Consider the following 18772-nt stretch of genomic DNA (forward strand, 5'->3'; position numbering starts at 1 on the left):
TTAACCAAATACCTCCTTGTTGCTAGAGTATGATGTGCACTTTTTCATGCTTCCAAAGTATGCATTGATATCTTTATCATCATTTGCTATTTTTTTAAAAAAAAATTTTAGTTATAGGTGGATACAATGTCCTTATTTTACTTTATGAGGTGCTAAGGATCAAACCAGTGCCTCACGCATGCTAGGCTAGCCCTCCGTCTCTGAGCCACAACCCCGGCCCTCATTTGCTGTGTTCTACTGTGATCTTTAATTTTTCTTACCTAGACACAGGATATCTCTTTGAAAAAAGGGGGAAAATGTCATGTAAGTGTTTCAGTAAGAGTGTGATTTAGAATACTACTTTAAGTTGGTTATTGAAAGTAGGGATAGTGTAATGTTAATGAAACTGATGATCATTTTGTTTTGATTTTGTTCTTTGGCGGGACGGGGGTGGGGTGGGGGGGTGGGGAGGAGGGCAGGAGGCACTAGGGGTTGAACCCAGGGTGCTTTACCTCTGAGCTACATCTCCCACTGTTTTTATTTTTTATTTTGAGACAGGATCTTGATAAATTTCATTGAGCTTTGCCAATTTGCTGAGGCTGGCCTTAAACTTGAAGTACTCTTACTCAGCCTCTCCCCAAGTCACTGGGATTATAGGCATGCCACACAGCAAACTAAAGTATTTTTGAATGACAATATTTAATAAGTTTGTTTGTTTTCTACTTTTCAGGGCATGTTTTAAGAAATTGCCTCGTATTCTGAGTTTTAATACTATGAGGTATACATTTAATATGGTCACTATGATGAAAGAAAAAGTGAACACACACTTTTCCTTCCCGTTACGTTTGGATATGACACCCTATACTGAAGATTTTCTTATGGGAAAAAGTGACAGGAAAGAAGGTAATTTTCTATCTTTCTGTTGTCTGTGTTATAAGTCTCCATAACAAGGAAATCATAAAGCTATTATCAACTACATAGTTAAGAAAATTAAACAGTCTTAGAAATGAAAATGTTTTTAAAGACACATTAATTAGCCAATAAATATGTAGTATTCTACTAGTATCATGTTTTAGGTAGTGGAGACATAAAAGTGGAACAAGATAAATATGGTTGCTGCTCTCGAGGAGCTTAGATCTAAGTGGGGTAAGTCTTATGTTGAACATGAAATTAAAAGTATGATGTGTTAACAATAGAAGAATCAAGACTTTCATGGGAAGGTAATATTTAAGCAGAGATAGGAAGTTCAGTAAGAGTTAGTTCAAAAGAAGTTAGGAACTCCTGGGTGGGAGGGTGGGGAAGTGCTGGTTAATGAGACATGTAAAATGCAGTGGTCAGAACATTTTTTTTTCTTTTGTTCTTAGGTCATATTATAATATTTATTTACTATGTAACCATTAAAAGAATTTTAAGCAGGGAGCTGACAAATAGGTGAGCCTTTGGGAAAGATTATTCTAAAATGGATTAGAGAATGATGAAAGGTATGTAGAGAGGCCATTCTTATAAACCACAGTGAAGATTGTGGCTTAAATAAGAAAGAGTGCCAAGGGAGATGAGAAGTATATGTATTAATAAGACTTTATGTAGTTAATAAGACTTTATGACTGAATAAATGAGTCCAGTAAAAAGTTATTGAATACCTATGTACTATGTAATTTGTGACAATACAGTGATGACAGAAACAATAGAAGCCTCCCATGAGGTTTATATTTCAGTTGGTTGGCTTCTAGTGGGTGGGAGTGGAAGAGGGGACTCTCTTGTTTCCATTTTAAGCCACTGGATGAGGGAATATTGATGTCAGTATTTCAGAAAGATATCAAGAATGAAGGAATGTGGTCTTAAGAATTAAATGCTAAGGAGAAAGAACTGTTCTAATAAGAATAGGACTAAAAATAACAAATTAAAAGTCTTTGGTTATATTTATCAGAGTAATTTTATTTGCATGTTGCAATAGGAAGGCAGATTGCAATGAGTTAAAGATGACACTTGGTAGCTGGGTATTGTGGTGCACAGGAGGATCACAAGTTCAAGGCCAGCCTCAGCAACTTAGTGAGACAAACACACACTAATAAAAAAAGGACTGGGAATATAGCTGTGTGATAAAGCATCTCTGTTTTCAGTTCCCCTATACCATAAAGGGGGAAAAAACACAAGAAATTGGTACTTAGTTCATAACTAGATAAGCACCAAATTATTTCTTCATGAGACCAATATGTTTTTAAACTAGTAGATGTGTGCCTCAAGGACTATAGGATTTAGGAAGGGAGATCAGTAAGAGAAGAAAATTGAAAGCGTCTGGGTCTTACCTTTTCTGGTTTTCTTTCTACTAGAGATTGAAGCCAGGGGTGCTTAACTACTGAGTCACATCTGCAGCCCTTTTTATTTTATTTTGAGACAGGGCCTTGTTTAGTTGCTGATGCAGGTCTTGAACTTGGAATCCTCCTGCCTCAGTCTCCCAAGGCACTGGGATTACAGACATGTGCAACAATGTTTGCCTTGCATTTTCCGTTTTTCCTTAGCAAAAAGTTGCCTTTTACATAATGAGGATCTTGGCAGCATCTTATTTACATTTTAAGGATATAAGGAAGCCACCTTACTATGCTAGCTTTAGGAAAGAGAACTAAATTTTAATCTATAGCTTCAGCTTAGCACTTCATGAGTGTTCAGTAAATTTTTTACCCTCACTAAATGGGAAATAAGAGATGTAAACAATGAATATAGGTTGTTGTATCAAAAGAAGAACATACTGTTTGTTTGAAGATGGCAAGTAAAATGTGAAGGAATATGGGATTAGGGAATTCCCTTAGGATATGTGTATATTAAGTTTCAGGAAATGGTCCAATAGGGATATATTTGAAAACAAAAGTAAAGTTAAAAAGCGGACTTGTTTATATACATCTTACTTTTTACACCTCTTATCAAACCATTTGGAAAACTGTAGTAGGACTTTGTAATATCTGTGCTTTGTTGTATTGTTCACTGATGACTCCATGCTTATAGGGAGCAGAAATTTGTGCCAAGATAAAGGATTTTGCTAGGCTACTAGTGACACATTCAGATTCTGCACACCTAAATGAGCCCATCTATGCTTCTCCGCCAATGTTTTGACATTTCTTTTTACCTAATTGTAAATTCACTATCTAGTGTAGACTATGTGTTCAAGTTAACCAAATCTGCTCTTTTTTCTTGTGTGGTGGTGGGATGGATATATATATATATATATATATATATATATATATATATATATATATATATATATATATATCATAAGTCAAAAATCTTCTTCAAACTTTTTAAACAATTCTGTGATTTTTTTTTTTCCTTAGTGCCTTTTGAGAACTAGATTTTATATGTTTGGTGATGGAAAGTGTATCTTGTGTTTTGTTTCTAACTACACAGACCTTCTAATACATTGTGCTTTCTATTACCTGATGGATATTTGGAAGCATGATACCAGTACAGTGCTCTATTTTCCTTGAGACTAAAAGGCAAAAATATGCTAATGCTTTTTTAGGTCTGTGTTTGCCAATTCCTAATACAGATAAAATTGAATGAAACATATATTCTGTATTTCAAAATCCTGTCAGATTAAATGAACATTTTTATATTTAATATATTGTGGTTTCCTATAATTACGTGCTAATATCTGGTTGTTTCCCAGTTATTTGTATAATATATGATCCTAATATGTCACTGTTAGGCAGTTATCAAAATTATTGCCATTTTATGTACATTATTTCAGGTTTTAAGGAAGTCAGTGATCATTCAAAAGACACAGAGAGCTATGAGTATGACTTGATAGGAGTGACTGTTCACACAGGAACGGCAGATGGTGGGCACTATTATAGCTTCATCAGAGATATAGTCAATCCACATGCTTATAAAAATAATAAATGGTGAGTTTTTAAAATGTTTTTTGCTTTGAATTTTTAACTTTCTTCCCCTCTTTTCCCTGTTTTTAAGGTATGAGTTTAAAGTAGTTTTCAGGTATATTCAGTTTTTAACTCTCTGAAATGAATAAGGAAAAGAGAATTTTTAAATGAGAATGACTTTCAAAAAACTATGAATCAGTTCTTAAACTTATGGGTCTCTGAATTCTCGAGCATTTGATGAATGCTTTCCTCAGAAGAATAAGCACAGATTTTTACACACAGTCTTAGGAAATTCACAGTCAAAATTGCTCATTCCAAATTTTACCTTCTCCGTATTCATTCACTTTGTTGAATGCCTTCTATAGGGTGCCATAAAGTCCTCATGTATGCTAATTGCAAGTTATTTCCATGTTCTACTCTAGAAAACCTTGCCTTTTCCTACCCACACATTTTATTTTCTTTTATGAAGTTAACAGTGGGAAATTAAGTGGGTACCAAATAACTGTTTTGTGGTCTTTGGATATCCTCTGTAGATAGTATATGTATGCCTAGGCATTGTGCTCAGTTTCAGGGATATTGCTTTGAACAAATTAGACAACTGTTAATTGATCTGTAGTTAGCAAAATAGTTTCATTCAGCTGGTACTTCTCACCCATTCAGTCATTGTGTCCATGGTGTCATTTACTTTTCTTATCAATTTCCATAAATATATTTTGAATCTTTTTGGGTAGTTGTTATTTTTTTTCCCTTTCTTTCTTTACTTTTTTGGTACCAGGGATTGAACCCAGGGCTATGTAGCCACTGAACCACATCCCCAGCCCTTTTTATTTTTCTTTTAAGACAGGGTCTCACTAAGTAGCTGAGACTGGTTTTTTTTTTTTTTTTTTTTTAAAGAGAGAGTGAGAGAGGAGGGAGGGGGAGAGAGAGAGAGAGAATTTTTAATATTTATTTTTTAGTTCTCGGCGGACACAACATCTTTGTTGGTATGTGGTGCTGAGGATCGAACCCGGGCCACATGCATGCCAGGCGAGCGCGCTACCGCTTGAGCCACATCCCCAGCCCTGAGACTGGTTTTGAACTCATGATCCTCTTGCCTCAGCCTCCAACACTGGGATTACAGTTGCATGCCACCATGCCCAGCTTCCCAGCCCTTTCTTTAAATATTTTTAGATAGAGCTTCGATAAGTTGCTAAGGCTGGCTTTGAACTCACGATCCTCCTGCCTCAGCTGCCTGAGCTACTGGGATTCCAAGTGTGTGCCACCACACCCTGCTTGATCATAAATTTTGAAATGGTTATCTTTGAAAGTTCCCACATCTATCTCTTTCTCTCTCTCTCTCTCTCTCTCTCTCTCTCTCTCTCTCTCTCTCTTTAAGAGAGAGAGAGAGAGATAGTGAGTTTTTTTTTTTTTTTAATATTTATTTTTTGTTTTGTTTTGTTTTCCTCAGACACAACATCTTTGTTTGTATGTGGTGCTCAGGATCTAACCCGGGCCGCATGCATGCCAGACGAGTGCTCTACTGCTTGAGCCACATCCCCAGCCCTCTTTTTTTTTTTTTTTTTTTTTTTAATAATATCTGTGTTTTAGGGTTTTTTGTTTGTTTGTTTGTTTTAAGGTGAACACAATATCTTTATTTTATTTGTATGTGTTGCTGAGGATTGAACCCAGTGCTAGGCGAGCACTTTACCACTTGAGCCACAACCCTAGCCCAGAAAGTTTCAAAGACTAAGTTCTCTTTCCTATATGATAGCTTTACGTGTTATATTTAAATAAAGTTTCTATTCCTTGTTTTTGTTAATATTAAGTTGTAATGGATTTATCAGTTTTTTTTTTTTCTTTTGTGGTGCTAGGGATTGAACCCAGAGATTTGCACAGGGTAGGCAAACACTGTACCACTAAGCTACATCCCCAGACTGATCTGTCTGATTTTAAGGTGGTCATGACTGTTAGGAAATTCCATTCCCAACTTCTAGTAGTGTCCAGGAGTTATAAAATCAAGAACTTGTTAAATTCTAACTCATGAAATAATAATTTGATCAGTATTTGCCACATATTAGCATATAATCTCAATATTGTGAAAGTAGTGGCAAGTATAGAGATTTATTTATATACATGCATATTGATCAATACTATGTGTTTTGTTTTAGGTACCTTTTTAATGATGCTGAGGTAAAACCTTTTGATTCTGCTCAACTTGCCTCTGAGTGTTTTGGTGGAGAGATGACGGTAAGTTTCATTTAGGAATTATAAATGGTTTGTGACTTTTCAGGTATCATAAAATCCAATAACAAGGTTTCATAACTTTTTTATAATTGCTATTTTTATATCCAAAGTTGATTGATATGTATTGGAAGTTTAGAACATTCATAGTATACACAAGACACTCAGGAAATATTTAAAAATTACTGTTTTTGCCCTCAAGCAGTCTGATCAAAAAGTTAAGTCTTAAAAATAGAGCTAAATAATAATACAGAAATTAAATTATATTGCCAAGAGCATTATGATGGAACATATTGTTTACTCAGTGAATTCTATGGAATTAGAGCAAAAAGAAATTATCATTTCTTGATGTAATCTCAAAAATCTTGCCCAAGGAAGTCTTTTTATTATTTTAATGCTTTTTGAAGGTACTGGCAATCTTACTAACACTAGTTATGGGTTAGAAAAGGAACTCCTTTGTTAAATAATTTATAGTAGAACATTAAAAAGACATTTTACTTCTTCATCTGCTATTTATCCTGGCATAATACCAGTTTCCTGAAAGCTGTTTTAATAGGAGCATTATTGGGCTAAGGATGTGGCTCATTAGTACAGTGCTTGCCTAGCATATGTGAGACCCTGGGTTTGTCCCCAACACCAGGGGGAAGAAATAAACCTGTTGATTCTCACAGGTCAGAAATTGAAATAACTTCTGGTTGTAACCATTCTAGGTTTTAATGAAAGACTTCTCATTGCTTCTTGGTCCTCTTGTCTACTGTTCTGAATAGAAAGCATAGTCCAGTTGCTAACATTTGGAAATGTGTAGGAAAGAAAAGTTATTATTTACTTAGCATTCGACCTATCACTAAATCAAACATCTCTAGATGTTATTTCTAGGACATTTTTTTTTTTAATGGAGTTTTTCCTGAAAAGAAAGGGATAAGTTAGTTGCAGAGTTCTCTTAAAAGGTAGTTTACCAAATCACAGGTCCATTTAAAATAAAAATTTTAAATAATTTAAATAAATTAAAATAAAATAAATGTTCTTTTATATATTTTTGATAAAGTACTTTGAAAAAAAAGTTTTGAGTCTGTGTTTTCCGAAACAGATTTCTCTCTTACCATTGTCATGCCCATAATCCTCCTTGTCAGTTGCTCCCTGCCCCCTTTTGGCCTTATAAAAAATATTTTCTGTCACAACCTAGAATTCTGCAGAATTACTAGTAGAACTTGAATATCTAATGATTTATTAGCCCCACCACTGAACTCTATATTCCACATGTGCAGTTTTCTCTATAAATTCATCCTCTTATATTTCGTGGTCTATCTTCTCTTACTTAGATCTCATCTCTTATACCTTCACTCTTCTCTTTCCTTCTGTTTTGTTTTCTTTTCCATGATTTCTTTTGTGATATCTTTGGTTGACTGATGTCTTTTTCTGATACTTAGTTCTCTGTCACCTATCAGTTACATTCCTTATGTATATACTAACAAATCCATTTTATCTGCAAAAAGTCATAACTCTAAGGCTCAAACTTTTTGTTTTTTAAGAATTGGTTGAGTACATATGGATAATATTTTGAAATCTCAAAATATATGACAACATTTTGCGTATAAAGTATTTCCGTAGTATTTTTCTTATTTACAGGGTTACTGAGAATATACAGTTTAAAATTGATATTTCTACTTACCACATTTACAAAAATTAGATCCAGACCAACTGTTTCCTTGCCACACCTTTCTTTTTTACACGGAAATTTTCTATCTCAGTTTTATAGCACTCTCTATCTGAAAACCATATACATGTGTTTTTTATGAATGCAATATAATTTGAAAACTATTTTCAACTTACTTTGAAGTATTAAATAGCTGTTTATGAAATAATTTTTACATAAGTATAGCTGAATAAATTCATTTTGTAAAGCAAATTTTTTTTTTTTAAACAGACGAAGACCTATGATTCTGTTACAGATAAATTTATGGATTTCTCCTTTGAAAAGGTAATCATTTATTTCATGTATCATAATTTTATATTGTTTTCTTCTACAATGTCTAATTTTAGAGTTATACCTTGTCACAATGAAACTATACTTTTTTTTTTTTTTTTTTTTTTTTTTTTTTTTGCCTCTGAAAGACACACAGTGCATATATGCTGTTTTACAAGCGTATGGAACCAGAAGAAGAAAATGGCAGAGAATACAAATTTGATGTTTCATCAGAGTTATTGGAGGTAAATGTTCATTTGACTTTGGTAGTAGTTTGAAATATTTAACTGTTTATGCAAGGAATTCTACAGGCTATACAACATTGATATCTGTAGTTCCCAAGTAGATTTTTTTTTCTTCTTTTTTGCAGATTGAATCCAGGGGTGCTCTAACCCTGAGCCACATCCCCATCCCTTTTTATTTTTTATTTTTGAGACAGTGTTTTGCCAGGTTGCTGAGGCTGGCCTCAAAATTGTGATCCTCCTGCCCTTGCCTATACTAGCTGGGATTGTAAGCATGTACCACCATGCTTGGCTCCATGTAGATTTCAAGAATATTTTAGTCAGTAGTCTTGATAATACTGACATAAGACAGGAGAATGAAAAATATGTGAAATTAAAGGAAGTTGAAAATAATTATTGGAGAAAGTGAAGAAAAATTAGAAAGCTGAAAGGATTAATGGGATGAGGATATGCTCACAAATGATTCATGAGGTTGATAATTTTCTCTCTTGCATTGGGTGGTTTGTTCCTCTTCATGAATCAGATAAACATTTAAGTATGCATTTAAGATTTGGGGGTTTTGTTTTGGTTGGGTTTGGGTGGTGCTGGGTATCAAATGCAATGCTTCATGAATACCAGGCAAGCACTCCACCACCAAGTTGTATACTGATCCTACAGTGCATTTGAAATAAATTTAAATTTTATTATGTATGTTAAAAAATGTCTCATTTGCAATAATGAGGCTTTTTCTTTGGTGGTGGTGGTAGTATTAGTACATTATTGGTTACATAATGAAATGTGTATCATGTCCGTGAAACACAGGAAGCCATAAATATAGAAAGTAGATCTTCTCCAGAAAGGAATACCTGATAAATATTTTTCCATCTAGACTTTTACTATAAGGAATAAAATAATTACTTTTTCACTGTTGGAATCAAGTCTTAAAACTGAGTGGACTTGGATATAACTTAGTAAGTTCTTGCCTTGCCATGCACAAAGCCCTAGGTTCAATCCCCAGCACACACACCCCCACACACACACACCAAAAAACAACAACAACAACAACAAAAAACTGGACTTGGTTGGAACATAGCACATAGCTCTATGGTAGAATGCTCTATATAAGGATTAAAAATATTTAATGGCTATTAACCTACATGTGAAATAAAATGAAATTTTAAGGAAAACCTTGATGTATATTGTTTATTACATCAGTGGTTCCCAAACTTACTGGTCTCAGGATTTTTTAATATTTTTTATTTTTAAGTTTTAGTTGTAAATGGACAAAATAACTATTTCATTTCATTTACTTTTATGTGCTGCTAGAATGGAACCCAGTGCCTCATGTGCTAGGCCAATGCTCTACCCCTGAGCTACAAGCCCACCCTCCTTTGTATTTTTAAAAGTTATTGTTGACCTTGCCATGCATGCTGGTGTAATCCCAGCAACTCCGGAGGCTGAATTGGGAGGATTCCAAGTTCCACATCAGCCTCAACAATTTGGTTACACTGGAGGGTGGGGCTAGGGATGTGGCTGAGTGGTAATCTGGAAAGCATGAGGCCCTGAGTTTGATTCCCAGCACCATCAAAAAAAAATAAAAAGGACTATTGGATGTATAGTAGTTTACAAGTAAAGCACTCCTGTGTTTAATCCTTAGTTACCTCTACACTGCATTAGAGAACTTTAAAAATACAATTTTTTAAAAAATATGCCTTCCAATATTTACCACATTAGAACTTAAAATTTTAGAACAATTTAAAAAACAACAAAAATGAACTAAGTACATGCTTACATAAATAACATTTTGTAAGTAATATCTATTTTTTTTCCTGAACAAAACAACTCAGAAAAGTAGCCCTGTTTTAAGTTTTTGCAGATCTCTTTAATGTCCAGTTTGAGACAAAACAACTGGATTCTCATAACAGCTTCTGCATTCTATCTTCTGATCTCACTCATCTGGGAAATCTCATTGTATGATCAGGAGAAAATGAGAGTTAACAGTTTTACTGAGAAAATTGTTTTGAACTCATAGACCTTCTGTAATGGTCCCAGGAACCCCCAGAGCTTTCCAGATCATTCTGGGGGAAAAAAAATTGTGACAAAAGTAAATCTCAGACCTTTACTGTAAGAAGAAAAGTAGGCTCTACTAAGTACATTAGAGTATTCCTGATTACAGACCTAAAACAATCATTTTATCCTATGATTGTTTTTTAAAATAATACTTTAATAACATTTTATTAAAAATTAAGTTAAAATGTTTAAAATACGTATAAACTTAACATTGATGTAGGTATTAACTGGAATCTGGTCTGATAGGTTTATTTAAGTATAGCTATTTAGTACACTTTTCCAAAAGTTGACATATGAAATTTTAGAACCAGACAAGAGATTAAATTAAATAAACTTATTAAAAATTGTAATGACTTAACACAAAATACAAATGAAATTCTCAGAAAGGGTAGTTAATAGGGATTCCTGGTTAAGTGTCAGTTCTAGGAGGTTAACTGTAAATTGAGACTTGAAAATTTAAGAGGAGGTAATTTTGTGAAGAATCCTTAGGCAAAGAGAATATTATATAAGAGCTGGCTTATACCTTAATCCCAGCACTGGGAAGGCTCAGATGAGAGGATTGCTTAAGCCCAAGAGTTCAAGGCTAGCTGGTGCAATATCATGAGATTCCAATTCATTTCTTTCTTTTTTAAATTTGGTGGTGCTGGGGATCAAACCCAGAGCCTCCTGGTTGTGAGGCAAAGTGTTATATCCCAGAGCCACATCCCCAGCCCCATGAGATTCCATTAAAAAAGGGGCTGTAATCCCAGCAGCTCAGGAGGCTGAGGCAGAAAGATAGTAAGTTCAAAGCCAGCCTCAGCAAAAGAGATGCGCTAAACAACTCAGTAAGATCTGTCTCTAAATAAAATACAATATAGGACTGGGGATGTGGCTCAGTGGTTGAATGCCCCTGAGTTCAATCGATGGTACACCCTCATCTCCCCCGAAACGAAGGACAAAATTTGCTCTAGGAATTGAAAGGTGAACTACTGGGCTGTGATATTTAGTTAATTGAAGGATGAATGACCAAGATGAAATTGAATCATAACATAGAAAATAGCTAGGGAAATTCTAATAATGCAGTGCAGTGGTTTCACACTTAACTTTCCCAGTTGTTCCTAAATACATTATTGATAAAGTATAAAAAGTAGTATTTAAAAAAACAACATGAATGTTTCTGTACAACAAAAATAGAGCACAACTAAAAGCACTGAGTATGGTAGAAACCCAGAGACTACGTATGTGTTAGGTCCAGAAGCAGATGGTGGTGACCAAAAATGAGGTTCACATAGGTTAAAGGAGACCTGGATATAATATTGACTTCATGGCTAGAAGGATCAAGTTTGGAATGGAGCTCCCTTGCTCTGAAGAGGTATATAATGAGATAGACAGAATGTGGTAAGACTGCCCTCCAGACTGCAGCTCTGTAGAGAGCTGGAGCCTGGAAATGCTCAAGGACTCTAAAGTAGACTGTTGAATGACTGTGTCTACAATTTCTCAAGTATCAATGTGGATCAGGAGCCCTAATAAATGATTATAAGAGCTGCTTCTAGGCCAGGGTAGTAGGCTGGGGAGGCAGGTAGAAGTAATTCAAAATTTTTAGGGGGAGAATTAAAGATAGGGTTGGAACTCTCAATGAAAGATGAACCTGCCACCTCAAATGCCAAAATACAGAAATGCAGTGCTAAGAAATACAGCCAGTAAATCAGGAGTGGTGGCACACACCTGTAGTCACAGTGACTCAGGAGGCCGGAAGATAACAATCAAGGCCGGCCTCAGCAACTTAGGCCCTAAGTGACATATTGAGACTTCATCTCAAAATAAGAAAATGGGATGGGGATATACCTCAGTGATAAAGCCCCCCTGCATTTAATCTCCAGTACCAAAAACAGAAAATAAAGAAATACAGCCAGTAATATCAGTAATCAGAACATAAATTTGTTCTAGATAAAAGTATTTTTATTGGGTTGGTTGTGTAGCTCAGGGGTAGAACACATACTTTTAGCCTGCATAGGAAATTAGGTTCAATCCCGTATACTAGATTTTTTTTTTTTTTTTTAATAGAACTGTCTACAAAAGCTTAAAGCATGTTTAGGCGTTTTGAGAGATAAATGAACACAAACATAGAGTGATCCTGTTGGTTTATAGTATACATAGAGATCACTTTTCATTTAGGCTGGCCAAACTTAAATTTTTTTTTTTTTTTTGCCAATATTTAAATATAAGCCTTCTCTTATAATCTGTTCTTACCAAAATGGAACACAACTTAGGTAGTCTTGATTTATATATTTGATTTTCAAGATGGACAGAATTTCAGAATTCTTACTTTTAAAACATTTATAAAGTATGTTAAAGGCCCACAATTGCTTGCGTTAGCTAGATGAAGGAAAGAGTAGGTTTAGTATCTAATTTTCTGGGGTTTTTTTGTTTGTTTTTTGTTTTTAACCAGGAAAAACATGAATTTTAAGTGCACATACTTTTTTCTTTTATAGTTTTTCAGTTTTTGTTGTTTTAGTTTTGGTCTAAGAAAAGTATTGGTAAAATATAATGAAATAATCTACCTTCTGGTACCTGATGTTAACATTTTTTTCCCCCCTCAGTGGATTTGGCATGACAACATGCAGTTTCTTCAAGATAAAAACATTTTTGAACACACATATTTTGGGTAAGTTAGGTAAATTTGGTGCAGTGTTTTTTTAATTTAATTTTAAAAATGTTCTTCTGTAAGAATTTTAAGTTTTTCTTTTTAAATTCTAGGTTTATGTGGCAGTTGTGTAGTTGTATTCCAAGTACATTACCAGACCCTAAAGCTGTATCTCTAATGACAGCAAAGGTAATATATAAACTTCAGATAAGTTCATCAAATTTGTCAATTTAAAATGATTAAAACCTTTTTTTCTTATTTTTATCTTTTCTTACAGTTAAGCACGTCTTTTGTCCTAGAGACATTTATTCATTCAAAAGAAAAGGTATGTGTTCTGTTTTGTAGATTTTTTTTTTTTTTTTTTTTTTTTTTTTTTTTTGTCATTTGTGTTATCAGTTATCTTTTGCTTTTTGTCTCTTTGGCTCAGGAGTCCCTGTGCCTTGACTGACTGACTTCTTTTATTTATTTTCTTTTTTAGCCCACAATGCTTCAGTGGATTGAACTACTGACCAAACAGTTTAATAATAGTCAAGCAGCTTGTGAGGTGAGGTGAATAATTCAAATAATACATAATTTATGATTTTCTTTTTTCTTTTTCTTTTGTTCTTAACTAAAATATTACAGCAAAATTATTTTATCTGTTATAAATCATAGGGAACCTAGTCTAATCAACTTTTCCTATATTTTATAGCTAAAAAAGTTAGAATTTTTTATCAAATTTATTAGACTAAATAATCAGTTATTTTAAAATTCTTGAGGCTTTTTTTCCCCTTCTGTTACAGAAGGAAAAAATATAGAAGACTTAAAAGATGTTCCAGAATTTTTTTTAAAAACTTGTTTTGATGGTGCTGGGGATTAAACCAGGGGCATGATAAGACAAGCTCTACCATTGAGTTACACTCCCAGCCCCAGATATTTTTTGGTTGTATTTTTGTTTTTTCCTGGTATTATTAAGGTATAATTGACAAATAAAAATTGTATATATTCAGGGCTGGGTTGTGGCTCAGTGGTAGAGCACTCGCCTGGTGCGTGCAAGGCCCTGGGTTCAATTCTCAGCACCACATAAAAATAAATAAATAAAGAGCTGGGGATGTGGCTCAAGCAGTAACGCGCTCGCCTGGCATGCATGGGGCGCTGGGTTGGATCCTCAGCACCACATAAAATAAAATAAAGATGTTGTGTCCACCGAAAACTGAAAAATAAATATTAAAAAATTCTCTCTCTCTTCTCTCTCTTTTAAAAATAAGTAAATAAATAAATAGGCATTGTGTACAACTAAAAGAAATAAATATTTGTTAAAAATTGTATATATTCATTTTCAATGTAATGTTTTAATATATGTATATGTCATGAAATGTATATACCACAGGTTAATTCATATATCCATTACCGTTAGGTACCATTTGTGTGTATGCATGAAGATATTTACGATCTACTCTTAGCAAAATTAAAAAAATAAAATACTCCCCCCCAAAAAAAAAATTTTTTTTTTAATATTGAGGATTAAACCCATGGGTGCTTAACTACTAAGCCACATCCCCAACTCTTTTTATATTTTATTAAAGACAGGATCTCACTGAATGGCTTAAGGCCTCACTTAATTGCTGAGGCTAGTTTTGAACTTGCAGTCCTGCCTCATCATCCCCAGCTGCTAGGATACAGGTCTGCACCACCACACCCAGGTTATTCTTAGCAATTTTTATTTATTTATTTATTTATTTATTTATTTTAATTTGTAGATGGACATAATATCTTTATTTTATTTACTTATTTTTATGTGGTACTGAGGATCAGACCCAGTGCCTCACACATGCCAGGCAAGCACTCTATCACTGAGCCAAACTACTTTAGAATGTTATTAGAAAATGCTTTAAAACACCTAACCCCCACCCACCCATTCCTAGTATACATCTTATGTCTAATTTTAGTTTCCTCAGTTTTAAGAAAGATACACTCCTCAAGGTAATCTACTCGGTTAATGACAGCCATATTACCATCTTAATATAATAACTTCTGATAAGCAACTAAAAAGAGTTGTAAACCTCTCTAGGAATTCAGATTTTAGGATTTTCTAGAGGTTAGAGATAGCAGCATAATGTGCAGTTGATGAAATTGGTTTAAAACTTATTTAGACTAATTTTTAAAGTTCATTTTAAAAAGCCATTTAGTTTTACCTTATAGTAAGACAATAAGAGGATCTGGTCATTAGAAATTTCAAACACAAAGTATGACTGTTAAAAACTTTGTAGTTAAGCTAGGCTTAGTGGTGCATACCTATAATCCTAGCAACTTGGGAGACTGAGGCAGGAGGATTACAAGAACGAAGCTAGCTTAGGCAGCTTAATGAAATTAAAATTAAAAAGGACTGGGGACATACAGCTCAGGGGTTGAGCACTCCTGGGTTCCATTTCTAGTACCACAAAAACAAATAAGTAAATTTTATAGTGAAAATTTGGAAACATGCACAAAAATGGAAAGTCATAATGAACTTGCCTGTACCTATTACCTAATTTCAACAGATAATATTCTTTCATTCTGTTACATCTCTTTCTATGCCTCCATGCCTTTTTCAGGCAAAGTCTTTTCAAGCTAAACCAGATAACTATTTTCTGTCTATAAACACTTAGTATATATTTCTAATAGATGATAACTTTTTAAACTATCACTAGAATTTTATTTAATCCCAGGAAAATTAGAAATGATTCCTTAATGTCTTTTTTTTTAAACTTTATTTACTTATTTTTTTATGTAGTACTGAGGATCGAACCCAGTACCTCACACATGCTAGGCAAGTACTTTACCACTGAGCCACAACCCTAGCCCAATGTCTTCTAATACCCACTTTGTATTCAGTTTTCTTTTTTTTTTTTTAATGGCCTTGTTGTTTATTTCTTTTTTTTTTTTATTGTTGGTTGTTCAAAACATTACATAGTTCTTAATATATCATATTTCACAGTTTGATTCAAGTGGGTTATGAACTCCCATTTTTACCCCATATAGAGATTGCTGTATCACATCAGTTACACTTCCATTGATTTACATATTGCCATTCTAGTGTCTGATGTATTCTGCTGTCTATCCTATTCTCTACTATCCCCCTTCCCCTCCCCTCCCCTCCCCTCCCCTTTTCTCTCTCCACCCCCTCTACTGTAAATCATTTCTTCCACTTGTATTATTCTTCTCTTACCCCTCCTTTCCTCTTATATGTAATTTTGTATAACCCTGAGGAACACCTTCCATTTCCATGCTATTTCCCTTCTTACTCCCTTTCCCTCCCACCTCTCATCCCTGTTTAATGTTAATCTTCTTCTCAAACTCTTCGTCCCCACCCTGTCCTTGGTTACTCCCCTTATATCAAAGAAGTCATTTGGCATTTGTTTTTTAAGGATTGGCTAGCTTCACTTAGCATAATCTGCTCTAATGCCATCCATTTCCCTCCAAATTCTATGACTTTGTCATTTTTTAATGCAGAGTAATACTCCATTGTGTATAAATGCCACATTTTTTTTATCCATTCATCTATTGAAGGGCATCTAGGTTGGTTCCACAATCTTGCTATCGTGAATTGTGCTGCTATGAACATCGATGTAGCAGTGTCCCTGTAGCATGCTCTTATTAGGTCTTTAGGGAATAGACCGAGAAGGGGAATAGCTGGGTCAAATGGTGGTTCCATTCCCAGCTTTCCAAGAAATCTCCATACTGCTTTCCAAATTGGCTGCACCAATTTGCAGTCCCACCAACAATGAACAAGTGTACCCTTTTCCCCGCATCCTCTCCAGCACTTGTTGTTGTTGGACTTCATAATGGCTGCCAATCTTACTGGAGTGAGATGGTATCTTAGGGTGGTTTTGATTTGCATTTCTCTGACTGCTAGCGATGGTGAGCATTTTTTCATGTACTTATTGATTGATTGTATATCCTCCTCTGAGAAGTGTCTGTTCAGGTCCTTGGCCCATTTGTTGATTGGGTTATTTGTTATCTTATTGTCTAATTTTTTGAGTTCTTTGTATACTCTGGATATTAGGGCTCTATCTGAAGTGTGTGGAGTAAAGATTTGTTCCCAGGATGTAGGCTCCCTGTTTATCTCTCTTATTGTTTCTTTTGCTGAGAAAAAACTTTTTAGTTTGAGTAAGTCCCATTTGTTGATTCTAGTTATTAACTCTTGTGCTATGGGTGTCCTATTGAGGAATTTGGAGCCTGACCCCACAGTATGTAGATCATAGCCAACTTTTTCTTCTATCAGACGCTGTGTCTCTGATTTAATATCAAGCTCCTTGATCCATTTTGAGTTAACTTTTGTGCATGGCGAGAGAAAGGGATTCAGTTTCATTTTGATGCACATGGATTTCCAGTTTTCCCAGCACCATTTGTTGAAGATGCTATCCTTCCTCCATTGCATGCTTTTAGCCCCTTTATCAAATATAAGATAGTTGTAGTTTTGTGGATTGGTTACTGTGTCCTCTATTCTGTACCATTGGTCCACCCGCCTGTTTTGGTACCAGTACCATGCTGTTTTTGTTACTATTGCTCTGTAGTATAGTTTGAAGTCTGGTATAGCTATACCATACCGCCTGATTCACACTTCCTGCTTAGCATTGTTTTTGCTATTCTGGGTCTTTTATTATTCCACATGAATTTCATGATTGTTTTATCTATTTCTACAAGAAATGCTGTTGGGATTTTGATTGGCATTGCATTGAACTTATAGAGAACTTTTGGTAATATCGCCATTTTGATGATGATAGTTCTGCCTATCCATGAACAGGGTATATTTTTCCATCTTCTGAGGTCTTCTTCTATATCTCTCTTTAGGGTTCTGTAGTTTTCATTGTATAAGTCTTTCACCTCTTTTGTTAGGTTGATTCCCAAGTGTTTTATTTTTTGGGGGGGATATTGTGAATGGAGTAGTTGTCCTCATTTCCGTTTCAGAGGATTTGTCGCTGATATACAGGAATGCATTTGATTTATGCGTGTTGATTTTATATCCTGCCACTTTGCTGAATTCATTTATTAGCTCTAATAGTTTCTTTGTAGACCCTTTTGGGTCTGCTAGGTATAGAATCATGTCATCTGTAAATAGTGATAATTTAAGTTCTTCTTTTTCTATTTTTATGCCTTTAATTTCTTTCGTCTGTCTAATTGCTCTGGCCAGTGTTTCGAGGACTATGTTGAACAGAAGTGGTGAGAGAGGGCATCCCTGTCTTGTACCAGATTTTAGAGGGAATGCCTTCAATTTTTCTCCATTCAGAATGATGCTGGTCTGTGGCTTATCATAGATTGCTTTTACAATGTTGGAAGTATGATCTTGTTATCCTTAATTTTTCTAGAGTTTTGAACATAAAGGGATGCTGTACTTTGTCGAATGCTTTTTCCGCATCTATCGAGATGATCATATGGTTCTTATTTTTAAGTCTATTGATGTGGTGAATAACATTTATTGATTTCCGTATATTGAAGCAGCCTTGCATCCCAGGGATGAATCCTACTTGATCATTGTGTATAATTTTTTTGATATGTTTTTGAATCCGATTCGCCAGAATTTTATTGAGGATTTTTGCATCTAGGTTCATTAGAGATATTGGTCTGTAGTTTTCTTTCTTTGAAGTGTCTTTGTCTGGTTTAGGCATCAGGGTGATGTTGGCCTCGTAGAATGTATTTGGAAGTTCTCCCTCTTTTTCTATTTCCTGAAATAGCTTGAAAAGTATTGGTGTTAGTTCCTCTTTAAAGGTTTTGTAAAACTCTGCTGTATACCCATCCGGTCCTGGGCTTTTCTTAGTTGGTAGTCTTTTGATGGTTTCTTCTATTTCCTCTATTGTTATTGGTC

General features: G+C 34.6%; 1 protein-coding gene across 4 annotated transcripts in view; it reads left to right on the top strand.

Annotated features, from left to right (window-relative positions):
- The window catches only part of USP34 (ubiquitin specific peptidase 34), a gene marked incomplete at its 3' end in the record, with an annotated part of 228681 nt that overhangs the window by 163440 nt on the left and 46469 nt on the right, over window positions 1–18772 (top strand). For all 4 annotated transcript variants that reach the window (XR_014018694.1, XM_081265549.1, XM_081265551.1 and 1 more), the window contains 9 exons: window positions 710–882; window positions 3722–3875; window positions 5999–6077; window positions 7996–8049; window positions 8184–8279; window positions 12905–12969; window positions 13062–13137; window positions 13226–13273; window positions 13427–13492. Coding sequence is in view for 3 of the 4 variants with exons in the window: in XM_081265549.1 (XP_081121675.1) it covers window positions 710–882; window positions 3722–3875; window positions 5999–6077; window positions 7996–8049; window positions 8184–8279; window positions 12905–12969; window positions 13062–13137; window positions 13226–13273; window positions 13427–13492 (811 nt within the window). The remainder of the gene's footprint in view (window positions 1–709; window positions 883–3721; window positions 3876–5998; window positions 6078–7995; window positions 8050–8183; window positions 8280–12904; window positions 12970–13061; window positions 13138–13225; window positions 13274–13426; window positions 13493–18772) is intronic.

This window comes from Spermophilus citellus, assembly GCF_964194105.1.
Source record: "Spermophilus citellus genome assembly, chromosome: 13".
Lineage (NCBI taxonomy): Eukaryota > Metazoa > Chordata > Mammalia > Rodentia > Sciuridae > Spermophilus > Spermophilus citellus.